We start from the raw sequence: 13,077 nt of genomic DNA on the forward strand, positions 1-13,077 counted from the left end.
TTCTGTATTCATTTTTTAATCTGTTGTTGATCTTGTAAATGAAATATTTAAAATGTTGTGGGGCGTACTGGGTGATTATTTTCATTATTGTTGGCGTAGAGGGCGACTAGGATGAGATTTGTGTTGTTGGTGGATTTTATTTTTATGATTGTGCATTCAAGGATGGTATTATTTCGGGATGTGGGGAAGAATATTATTTCATGTTGGATTTTATTATTAACGATGATGGCCGTGCCTCCTCCTCTGGATCCGTTTGGTCTGTCTGTTCTGATGACGGTAAAATCTTTGAATTGAATTTTGTATATTTTGTTAAGTTTTGTTTCGCTAACTAACGAGATGTCAATATTGTAGGTTTTAATGAAGTTGAGGAGATCAAGTCTTTTGTTGAGGGATATAAGGGAGTTGACATTGATTGCTGCAATTTTGATGGTGTTGTTATTTAATGCTGGGGAGTTAGCTAAGGTGTGGCGTTGCCGGTATTATTATTATTCATAAATATAATCAAAGTTGTGGCTAAGGAAGTCAAAAATCTTGTCTATTCGCTCAGTGTTGCTATTGATTATGGTTTGCAATTGTGTCATTTTGTTATTCATTATTTTGTCTAGTTGTTGTTCGATGCGCTTGAAGAAGGTTTCGAGGTTAAAATTAGTGCTATTGTTGTTCTCGTTGTGGTCTTGGTGTAATTGTTCCTGCCAAACAAGTGTTCGTTTGTGTTGGGGTTGTTGAGCCAGGGGTTTTGGTGTTCAATGGGGACTTTATAATTGTAATTCATAGTGTGGTTGGGGGTGTTTTTCTTTATCGATGTAATGGGTTTGTTTATTGATTTAGTGATGGTGTTACTGAGGTTAGTAGTGTTGTTTACAAACAAGTTAATTTTGTTAATGTAATTTTCTTCCTTTGTTTGTTTAGCTATTCTATTGTTAGTTTGTAAGCTTTTTGCAAATTTGAAATAGGGACAGCCTTTGTAAAAGGCAGGGTGTCCTGAACTTTTACAGTTCGCACAGAAGAAGAGATTTTTGTCGTTGGAATCTTTGGGGATTGCACTGTTTCCGGGTTCATGGTTTTTACCGCATTTGACACAATGATATCCTAACGAGCAGTTTGTACCAGCGTGTCCAATTCGTTGGCATTTGGTACACTGGAACAAACCTCTTTTTTTAATGGTTTTCATCTCACTCTTTGGTATGCAAATGATTTTATTTTAGTTAGAATTTGGGCTATGCTATCATTGGTTAGCTGTATTAGGAAGTATTCGTTGTTTCTGTTTTTATTGAATTTGATTTTTGTGATTCTATGTATGGTTATATTGGGTATATTTAATTCTACTATTTCATTCATAATTTCATTTTCGGAGAAGTTGCCGGCAATGCCTTTAGAATAAGATTTTTGGGTTTGATATTTTTGTGAGTGTACGTGAAAAACTTGGCGTTATGTGTTTTGAATGTGTTGTTGATGTTGTTGTAGTTGTTGAATGAAGGGGTGTAGACAATGCAGTCATAGGTGTCAGTTTGTTTTAGGGTAAAAAGGGTCTGGTAACTGGGCGAATCGGTTTGTAGATATATAAAACTTTTTGTGAAAGTCGAGGGTTCGCGGGTGTCTTGCGTGCCTCTTCGGTTCATTCCATTCTGATGGGAACGGAAGTGCGTCTAGTTCTGTACTTTTAATGGAAGATTTGGTAGCACTAGTTGGAGAATTCTCCAACGGTCTTTTTTTGTTCGGAAGTAGATTCGGGGGGACGCCGGAAGTCGTCTTCACGTGGTATCCTAACTTTTTCCGAGCTTGCTTAAAAAGTTTGTCGAGAGATACGGAATTTGTTACCCTTTTACGACGATTGTTGGGGCCATGTTGGACGATATTCTCCTAGCGATGTCGGCGTAGATGCTCTTGATAGCGGGATTCTTCGACCGCCATTACTATCGATGGATGTTGCACAGAAATCACTATTATTATCGTTGTTTGATCTTAACAGGTTGAATGAATTTGGTGGTTCTTCGGTTTCCATAATCTCATTAACTTCCATATTGCACTGCGTTGGGTTTTTGTTACCCATTGTCCGGGGGCGCGGGGGAGTAGTGCGGGGGAAGAAGGCCCGCACTCTCTCTAAGCCCGAACTATTGATGAAAAAAAAATTATTACAATTAATATTTGTAACGAATGACTTAGTATTACTAATCTAACTTTATGCTGCGGCTAATGCAGCTTGCACTAAAACCACGCGTATTTTGCGTATTGTTGGCTTCGGATTTTTGGAGGTAATGTTTGTCGCGCACGGATTGAAAAACATGACCTCTCGCTACGAGCGCTTGATCGCTTCTGCCGGGGAAATCGAACCCATGCCACCCGCGTGACAGGCGAACATTCTGTTACTAAAGCACCGATATTTCGATGATAACGATTCGATAATATGATAATATTTGCAATTAAACTATATTTATTATTTTTTTAATAATAAAATGATGTTTGTAATGTATTAAATAATTCATGGCAGCTAAAACATGTTTTCAAATTTAAATTCAAATATAATTATAAGTTAAATATTAATTATAATTTAATAATAATTAACTTGTTTATTTAGGACCAGCATTAAGTGGAACGCTGGTTAATACTATAGGATTTGAGTGGATGCTCTTTGGAATCGCCATTTTGAATTTCATGTACGCTCCTTTAATGTATTTCCTCAGAGCACCACCGACGAAAGAGGAAAAGAAGGTACGTAATAAATATTTACGCTTTAGTCTCTCGATTTATGCGAATTATTCGTTCTATGGGGTAGTTTTCTTTTATTCCACAAATTATTCATTAAATAAAGTCTGTCTTTATACGCGAAAAAACGAAGTCAAATTCCGTAACAAAAATATCGCAAATAAATTTGATTTTTTGTCGTTGTCCGTACTGTAATCCAAGACAAACAATATTTTATATTTAATTAACAGAGAATAATATTAAATAAGGAAGAATTTTCATTTCATTGATCCATAATAAATTTGTTAAAATTTCTAAAAAAAATATATAATTAAAAGAAAAAAAAATAAATATATATAAATATAATATTTTCTGTTCCAATAAAATGAAACCCGATTTTGCTAAAATAAATACCGTGTATAAGGCATTATTTTAAAAAGGAGATGATCATTTATCCTAAATAAAAAAATAATAGCGTAAAATAAGTAGTACATAAATCAGGGTATAGATGTAACCCTATTGGAATTAGAATTTTCGTGATAATAATTTATCGATACCATTATTATTATTCAATGTTTTTTGTATTGTAACATTACCAATTGCATTTTTATATAAAAATCTTTGTAAAGGGAGATGATTTTGTATAAAATTATAGAGATGACCATATATAAAAAAAAAAGTAAAAAATTAATAATCCCCGTATAACAAATACCGCGTAAATCAGGGTATATTGGAATTGTTATATTTGAAATAATACTATTGTTGTTATTATTATTATTCAATTTATAGTGTTAATATTAAAAATTACATTTTAGTCGTTGATAATTGGCGAAAAATCGTCCGTGCGCTACGTAACGTACCAGAACGAAGAGGATGATCAATAAATCACGCAAATCAATTGGCATAACTGTAACGCTTTAAATCACGATAAATCTTTTTTCTTTCTGTTGAATTAGCCTTTCTCTCTCTCTCTCTCTCTCTCTCTCTCTCTCTCTCACACACACTCTCTATCACTTTATTATTACTTTTTATTTATTTGTATTTTCACTTTTTTGTTTTAGTCTTTAATTAAAATTTATGTTTAACAATCAACAATGTAGTGAAAAAGAAATTCTACATCTATTCGAACTCCTATATCTTTCTATTCGATCAATCTATATTTTGCAATTTTTGTTTAAGATTTTTCTGTAGATAATAAATAATATTTATCGGAGAACAAAATCGCAGAAAAATTAGGCACAATTAAAATAAAATATCGCTAGAATCTTATTTTAATTTCTCCGAATTCAACGCGCGCACGAATTGATCCAAATAACTTCTACTCTTGGTATATACACACACATATATATATATATATATATATACAGATTATATATACATAGAAAATTAGATACGCATAAGTGTATAAATCGATATATATGTATAGCGCATAAGATAAACAATATATATATATATAATAAACTTGACAAATACGTAGGTGGGAATATTATATTATTAAAAAAAAAAATTATTCAAAAATTACTTAATAAGAGTTCAAGCATCAATATCATAGAGATGACAATATGAATAAACAATATATATGTATATGTATCATGCAGGACACTATACTCCAGCTATTTAGACATTTTCATTAAACGATTAAAAGAACGAAAACAACAGGAACAAATAAAATCACATAAAATAACAAAATTGTTTGGAGATATCGCAAGAGTATCCTGCGTTACTCGATCAAGTTTTGAGAGCGTTTTTGAGCAACCTGATGAAGCTAGAAAAACGCAATAAAATTTCCTCAATGTAAAAGGCTTTATCTTGGTAATTAAAATTGGACCGAAAAACTTCGTGACGAATGATTTACGTTTATAAATCGGCACGAATTATTTTCGTTATATATATTATATCGGCGATCTAATAATTTGTAATAAGACGAATAAAAAAAAACAAAAATTAAAATAAATTAACGCGTTATACCGTAAGAATAAGTGTGTGCGTTCACGAAACGTCGTTTAAATTGAAATATATGAGTGTTTGCTATGCGAGAACAAAAATATTGTCGCATATTTATTAATATTATTATTATTAGTAGTAATATTATTATTATTATTAAATACGATAAATGTTAAAAACAAAAGTTACACGCATATATATTATCTGAAATTAGATCATTAAAAGATACGAGTGTATTTGTTGTATCGTAAATTAGAGGATTGATAAATGTAGTATTAGAACAGAAACAATCAAAAAAAAAAATAAAAAGTAAAAAAAAAGATAAGTAAATTATAAAACGCGTTTATCAGAACGCGAATGAATTATTTTAATTTTTAATTTCTTTGCAATTCGTTTATCTGTTTTTTTTTCTCGGATAAATCCTCTATAAGCTCGAGATTAGAATTTTATAAAATTTATTTGATAACAAAAATACAGTAACGGGGAATCACCTGATTTGGATTCCCTGAATGGCTGCAGGGAAACCGAGCGAATTTAAAAGCGATTAGGTACGATGAAGTATTCTCCAATTATTAGAAATAATAATAGATTTTATATATGATTAATATAATATTGAATGAAATGTTGAAATTAAATTCTTAATATCTCGAGCGAGGAATTCTGGGAGAAAATAAAACTCGGTTTACCAAACTTCGAGAGTCTTATATAAAAAAGAAAAAAAAATATATATATATATTAAACATAAATAATACCATACATATACATATTCATAAACATATGCATATATTAATGAACAAAGATGCAAAAAAAAAAATAAAAATCTTTACGAGTTTCCAAAATGTAGAAGAGGAATATATAAGTATATATATATATATATATATTCTTTTTTTCTTTATATTCACGATCGTATCTCGAAAAAATCCCTCGAAATTTGTAAGGGCTTAAGTTTCGTATTTTCGATTATTTTTTCTACGAGGGATTCCTTCGAGTACCTTCGTGAAAGTCCTCTTTCAAAGATGTAATCTTACTTCGGCTTCAACGTAAAGGAATAAGAATAAGAAGAAAAAGAAGAAATAGAAATATTTCAAAGAGTGAATATAAGAGATGTGCTAAAAAAGAAAAAAAAACAAAATTAGCACGCGAGGCGTTCGCGAAAATAGGCGAATTACATGAAAAAACATTATGTGAATTCGCGACGGAAAATTCTAGATGGTATGGAATACAAATAATAACAATATTAATAATAATCGTCAACATTATATAATAAATATAATTAAACCGTGTTTGTGGGATCTCTCGAAAAAAGCTCGTTCGTAGAAGCAATACAAAAAAAAATTGTAATTAAATAATATTATAAAAATATATATTAATATTTAATACACATACAAAAACATACATATTTACATATATATAATCTTATGTTTCAAGTAAAGAACTCTGTATACGTGAGCGTTAAATGTAAAAGTGATATACGTATGTATATAAAAATATATACGTAATAAAGTAGATAAATTAAATATATATAAACAAAAAAGAATATATATGTAAATGTTAGAAATGTATTCAAGAGCTTTAAGCAAGGCACAAAAATGTTAACCATCGTATATTTATTACACTAATATAATTTAACAGATATCAAATCTGTTGTAACTTTCATAGTACGCGTTGAGATCCTAAGCTATTGTATATCGAGTATTAATTAGATTAGTATTGATTAAAATGATTAGAATGGTGATATAGTGTTTACCCTAATGAAAATGCTGATATACAGAATATATATATATATAAATATTAATATTAACACAAAGAGCTGTATACAACTATAGGAACGTGATATACTATACAAAAAATAATGCTTAATAATTTAAGGAATTATTAAACAAACAAATATATATCTTGCACGCGTGTTAGTGTATCGTTCTTTTTGTCGTAGTATAGTCGAGAGACCCACGAATAAAAATAATACAAAAAAAAGAATTGAGAACGGGTCAAAGATCAATCAATGTTTCTTGGGTGTAAAAAGACAAAAATTAAATAAATAAATAACAGCATAAAAGAAGAAATGAAATAATTTATAGCTTTTGAAAATTAATTGTGTTGGTAATTATGATAGTAGATTAAGTCGAAAAAGTTTTTTAATTTGATACTTCGTGATTTGATTCTATTACATTTATTTATATTTTTAAATAAAATAAAGTATTATTAAATAATGTTATTAGGAAAATATAAAAAATAATTAAAGAAAAAAAGAATACAAAATATGGAAAATTTATTGATTTCAAAAATTTCAATCATTCCTATAGTATTTGAAAAAAATATACAACAAAACTATAGAAATAATAAAGTTATTATTTTTTGTGTAAAATAAAAATTTGATTTATTCTATAATTTTATTTTAACAAATTATAAAAAAGATAAAATGATAATTAATTTTTCTATTAGTTTTTTAGAATAATAATTTTACTTTTTCTATACAAGATTAAAATTAATTATATTATTAACATATATCATAATAAAGAAGTTTTCAATTTTTTGATTGAATTAACTGTTATAATTATCAATACAATTTTATTTGTTTACATCGTGAGACATTGCAGATAAGAAAGAGAAATAATATTTCTAAAAAATTGCCTACAAATTCCCGTTGCGGATTCGGAAATCCACGAGGTCACGGTTTCATCACTGTGAACTTACTCCCGGTACGAAACGCGAGTCAATTCAATTCGTGATTTTAATTTCGCGAACGTCCCGCTCATTATCTCTCAATGTTTGAACAAAATAAACAAACCACGAATGATTAAATGATTAATAATTGATGATCTAATTATCTCAAACGAGCTAACGAAAAGTGATACAATAAAAACGTGAAACAAGAATTTTTTTGCAACAAAATAAAAAAGAAAGAAAGACAGGAAACAACATTAAGAAAATATTATCGAAATCGTTTGGCGATTTTCAGAACTCGAAATGAAAATGTGTTAAAAATGAAAAATATTCGAATGTGAAAATATATGAAACGAAATAAGATGAGATAATTGTTTATGCGCTAAAAATGGAAACGAACAATAAAAGAAAGGAAGAAAAAAAAATAAATAAATAATAGTAAAGAAGAAAAGGAAGAAGAATAATGATGGTGAATAGATTTCATTCTATAATCGTTAGAAGAATCTATGTATATACATAGATAAATACATATTTACTTATATACGAATACATAAATACATACTGATGTGTATTTCATTGATAATCTGTTTCCTTGTATATACATGTAAAGAAGATATTATCTCATTAAATATGAAATATCCGATTTTTAATTGAAATCAATCTGACGTTTTATACTTAATGATTTAATATAATAAAGATGTATATTAACGGATGATTTATAATGGAAATACTGCCGCCGCTGAGATACCTTCATGTCGAATGTTCTCTTAACTTCTTTTCGATCCCTTAGAAAACATTTGGAAATTTTTTCCTAAAAGATCGTTATCAAAGAAAATACTGACTGAGAGAAAAAGAAAATGAAAGAGAGAGAAATACAACAACATATTAGAAAGGTGCATTAATTATTGAAAAACATTATTGTTTATGTTGTAATATGATTTTTTGATTTGTAGAATTGCAATTTCATTGGTTTCAATAATATTCTGCAGAAAAATAGAAAAAAAATAGAACTGTAGATGTGATATAGTTGCTATTTATTTGTATGCTTCGTAGAATATAAATTTCATTGGTTCCAATAGTATTCTGCAGGAAAAAAGGAATGTAATTGAACTACAGAAGTGATATAGTTGGTATTTAATTATTTATGTTTCTGAGCTTCGTAGAGTAAAAATTGTACTTATTCCTATATTCTGCAGAAATAAAGAGAAAAAAATTGACAAAGTGTGCCATTTGTTTCTGTGATTCGTAGAATAAAAATTTCACTGGTTCATATAATAGGTATATAGAAAAAGAAAAAAAAAGAAAACTAAATAAAAATTATAGAAATGACAAAGTATGCTATTCGGTTTTATCTTATGTAGAAAAAAAATTTCATTTGTTTTTACAATATTTAAAATTACTATTTATCTTACTTCTTCGTAGAATACAAATTTTACTCGTTTCTATAATATTTTGAAGAAAAAAAAGAAAAAAGAACCTAAAAACTATTAAACTGATAAAGTTTGAATTTGTTTTCGTAGAATAAAATTTAAATTAGTTTCTAAAAATATTAATGAAAATTTATTTTTTGTTTATTCTATTGCCCTCTCTCTTTCTTTCTTTTTTTATTCACAATATTTATAACATTCTCAGGACGATTAGGAAAAGTCATATCGACGGATAAAATGTTTCTATGCAAAATATTGTGTGTGTGTGTGTGTGTTTGTGTATGTGTATATCTGTAAAAAAATTCCAATTGAAAGAAAGAAAGAAAAAAATGTGTTCCTAAGGGAAGGAAAAGAAGTAATCGTGTGCATGTTCAATGTATTTTAATTGATAAACGTCAAAATCGGCATTACTTAGCCGAAATTCACTATTCGAATTGCTGATGCAATCAAAATGCGATTAAACAGATAAAATATGAATAAAAAACCGTCGAGAGAGGTGTACGTGTGCTACGACGATAAAAAATATATCATTAACATTTACATAAGGAAAAGAAAACCAAACGAAAAGTTATATGCATTACAGATCTTATAATATAACAAAAACATCAACAATGGCAAACCCCCCCTTTCTTTATTAATAATGAATTAAAATGAAATCAATATTTTTTTCCATTTAATAGTCAAGATCGTCAGATTTAAATTAGGTAATTGAAAAAATATTTAAAAAAAAAAAGAAGAAAATAAAACAAAACAATTTTTTTATATTTAATTATTTAATTAATTTATATTTATATATATACAAAAAAAAATAGAAAATATAGGAAAATTAACACATTGACAGCCGGCGACCCAAGAGACATTTAAAGCCTGAGCGCCGGCAACGTTCGGCTACTTAATAACTTTTCTGTAGGATTTTTGAAACGATGTGTTATATAAGTAAATAATTTAAAAATTTCACGGTTCGCTTAAACTTTCCTCGCAGATCATTGTTTGATCCGAAAGTAAAGGGTTCGCCATTACTACATTGCATTCATATGATGTGATTTAGTTAATTAAAACGTTGATTATTAAAAATTTCGATCATTGACAAACATTATTGTGGACCTTACATTGATGAATTTCATTGTAGACCTACCATAAATGAAATTCACTAATTTTTTCATTTCAATTTGCAATTAATCGTATCGTTATTATTAAACAAATAATAATAAAAGAACTTGTTGCTTTTGTATTTTCACGCTGCCTCTCGACAAGATACGAAAAAATCCAAAGTAATATATTTACAAAAGTGTAAAAAAAAAAATAAAAAGGAAAGAAAAAAAGAAACTAAAAAAAATAAACAAGAACCTTTCAGAAAGTATCGTCGTATCGCACGCATTATTTTAAAATGAAATATAAAGAAAATTATTTGAAGAAAATCATTTTAGCGAGTTACTCGTCGCGTTGGCTGCTATTGTGAACAGACAATAAGCAATGAAAGAAAAAAATAATGATATTTAAAAAAAATTACAAATAAGCGCTGAAGCATTTCCAACATTTCTAAATGAAGGAAGGATCGGTGTGTGTTCGTATATTTGAGTTAATATTTTTTCTTTACGTTCTACGATTGTTGCTTGCGCGGGAATGTGTATCACTTTCTGTGATAACCAAAAAGAAAAAAAGAAAAAGAAAAAAAAACACGAAATGATACTAATCAAATCGATACATTGTTACTGTATCGAATCATTAAATAAACAAACAAACAAAATAACTGATATTCCAATATTCGATCGACGCTTGTGTCAGTGTGTGTGTGTATATTATACATAAAATATAGTTTTCTTTCCCCCCCTCCCATCATCCACCTCTTACTTGACATTCTCGAGTATGTATTAATCATTATCAAAGCACTAATCTCTAAAAGTGCTTTTAAACAATCCTATCGTTGTATCGTTGTATCGTAGTAGTGATATGTATTTAACCAGCTGGTGTATGGGCCCGACTTTACGCCTGTGTAATTGTCGATAATTAAAAAAAATACAAATAAAGTAAATAAATCATAGGCGAGAACTAATAAAGAAGAAGAAGAAGATGATGATAATGATGATGATAATGATGAAGCAGATAAAAAAAACATTTACGAGAAAGAGAGGGAGAGAGAAAAAGAAAAAAAAACAAATAAAATGAAACTATTAAATGCTCATGTAGGTATGTTATATTTTTAATTTGTTTTTTCGTTTTGTCTTTTAGATAATAACAGGAAATGATTATATCGATAGTAAGGTATATGTAAAAATATGTTTTGTGAAAGAGAATGAAATTTGTAAGTCGAATCTGAAAATCGCCAAATAAGTTTGTTGAGGATCATCAAATGTGTATGTGAATGGAAAGGATATTTTGTGGAGGTTTTTTGGGAACGTTTAAAAAATTCTACTCGTATAATAGGAGAGTAGAATGTCTTATTAAAAAGATTTAAAAAAGATCCTTTTTAAAAGTAGCATCAATCGAATGCTAATTTTCCGAGATAAGAAGACAAAAATAATAATAAATAAAATTACTAAAAGTGAGAAAAGAAACCGACACTTTAAGAATAATGTTTGAAATATTAATATTAATATACATAGCTTAATATACATAAAGTTACTAGGGGTAATCTGTAATCTAATGCAACGTTTGTTCTAATTTATGTATGCCGCATCTATGTGTATATGTTGTAATATTAATATGGTAATATGTAATGTAACGAATAAATAAATGTAATAAAAATTCGATCACCTTTTTCTCTTTCCTTTCTTATTTTCCTCTTCCTCTATTATAACTTTATTTCTTTTTCTTCTTCTTCTTTTTATTAGGACTTCGTTTTGTTATATTCTAGCTTTATAGTCTTCTCCAGGGCGTTTGTTACTCCTGCAACGACGATGTCCAACTTTCATACCACCGTTTTGGAGGTCTTCCCAGTGGTCTTGTTGTTCTTATTTTTCCTGTTTTTGCCATTTTCTGCATCCTACGGTTGTCTATCTTGTCTACATGGTCTCGCTATTCTCTTCCTCATCCACCTTACCACGTCTTGGATCTCACATTCTTTCCTTATTTCTTCGTTTCTTCTTCTGTCTCTTAGTGAGTTCCCTGATATGGTTCGTATGGTCTTCATCTCTGTAGTGTTCAAGATACGCTTTGTTATCGTGAATTCAAACCTTGTATCTGCCGCATAGGTCATTATTGGCCTAATGCAAGTTTTGTATATACGTATCTTGTTTTTGATGCTCATATGTTTGTTTCTCTATATGATATCTCTAAGGTATCCGGAGACTATGGAGACTTTAAGTTGTTTGGTCTCTTACCTCCTCTTCTAGGCTTCTGTCACTCGTAATGTTCACTCCTAGGTATTTAAAACATCACTTGGTTGACACTTTTGCTATATACTGCTAACTTGCATCGTCTGGGATCCTTGGAGATGGTGAATGATTCAGTCTTCTGTACCGAAATAGTCATATTAAGCTTTCCTGCCGTCTTTTCGAATTTGTATAGCATCCTTTGCAGATCGTCTTTATCTTCCGATATGATGACTGCATCGTCGGCGTAGCATATTATTTGTACTTTTTCCTTTCCTAGATCCTCCTTCTCCAGATGTTTTCTCTCTCACCTCCTTAATTATTTCATCCATGATCAGGTTGAAAAGGATCGGACTTAGACTGTCGCCCTGTCTGATTCCGTCTAGATAATACCTAGTTGGTCTCAAGCCCAGACAAGGGAGGAGAGTTCGAGGACAAGGCTAACAACCTACCCTCGGTAAAAAAAACTGCTTCCAGAACTATCAATACAGCCTCGGACAGGACGGAGTGCTTAGCATTCTTCCAGTGCAATGGAAGGAGAGCATAACAGTATCCATATTCTAAAAAAGGACAAAGACAAATACGAAGAATCACCGCGAAAGTAGCCTCCTAAGTGTAGTACAGAAGTTGATAACGAAAATCCTGGCGAAGGAAATAGAACGAACAGGAATAAGCGAAGAACAACAAGGTTTCAGACAAAACAGATCCACGGTGGATACAATATTCATACTACGACAAATAGCCAAAAAAGCCATAAAATTTAACAAACCAATATTCATGTGCTTTATTGACTTCCAGTAAGCGTTTGACAAAATAAAGCTTGAGGACATACTACAGCTTCTGAGAGTTAGAGGAGTAGACAGCAAAATAATACAAACAATAAAAGAACTAAATACCCAAAACACAACAATGATAAGAACAGGAAACATGACGACGAAAAAGATCCCGATTACAAATAACTTTACTTAATAAATAATAATATTTCATTGAAAATTTATTCTGTATTAATTTTATAATTTTTATGTTAAAATTTCAGTTAAATTCAAATA

The 13,077-nt window shown here is 29.4% G+C and overlaps 1 protein-coding gene across 1 annotated transcript in view; it reads left to right on the forward strand.

The window, feature by feature from the left end:
* The window catches only part of LOC122517971 (synaptic vesicular amine transporter), a 37,198-nt gene extending 33,564 nt beyond the window's left edge, over positions 1-3,634 (forward strand). Inside the window, exons 11-12 of the mRNA XM_043636609.1 lie at positions 2,576-2,709; positions 3,498-3,634. Of these exons, the coding sequence (XP_043492544.1) occupies positions 2,576-2,709; positions 3,498-3,566 (203 nt within the window). The 3' untranslated portion in view covers positions 3,567-3,634. The remainder of the gene's footprint in view (positions 1-2,575; positions 2,710-3,497) is intronic.
* The last annotated feature ends 9,443 nt before the right edge of the window (positions 3,635-13,077 follow it).

Source organism: Polistes fuscatus, unplaced genomic scaffold (assembly GCF_010416935.1).
Source record: "Polistes fuscatus isolate 324 unplaced genomic scaffold, CU_Pfus_HIC Scaffold1, whole genome shotgun sequence".
Taxonomy (NCBI): domain Eukaryota; kingdom Metazoa; phylum Arthropoda; class Insecta; order Hymenoptera; family Vespidae; genus Polistes; species Polistes fuscatus.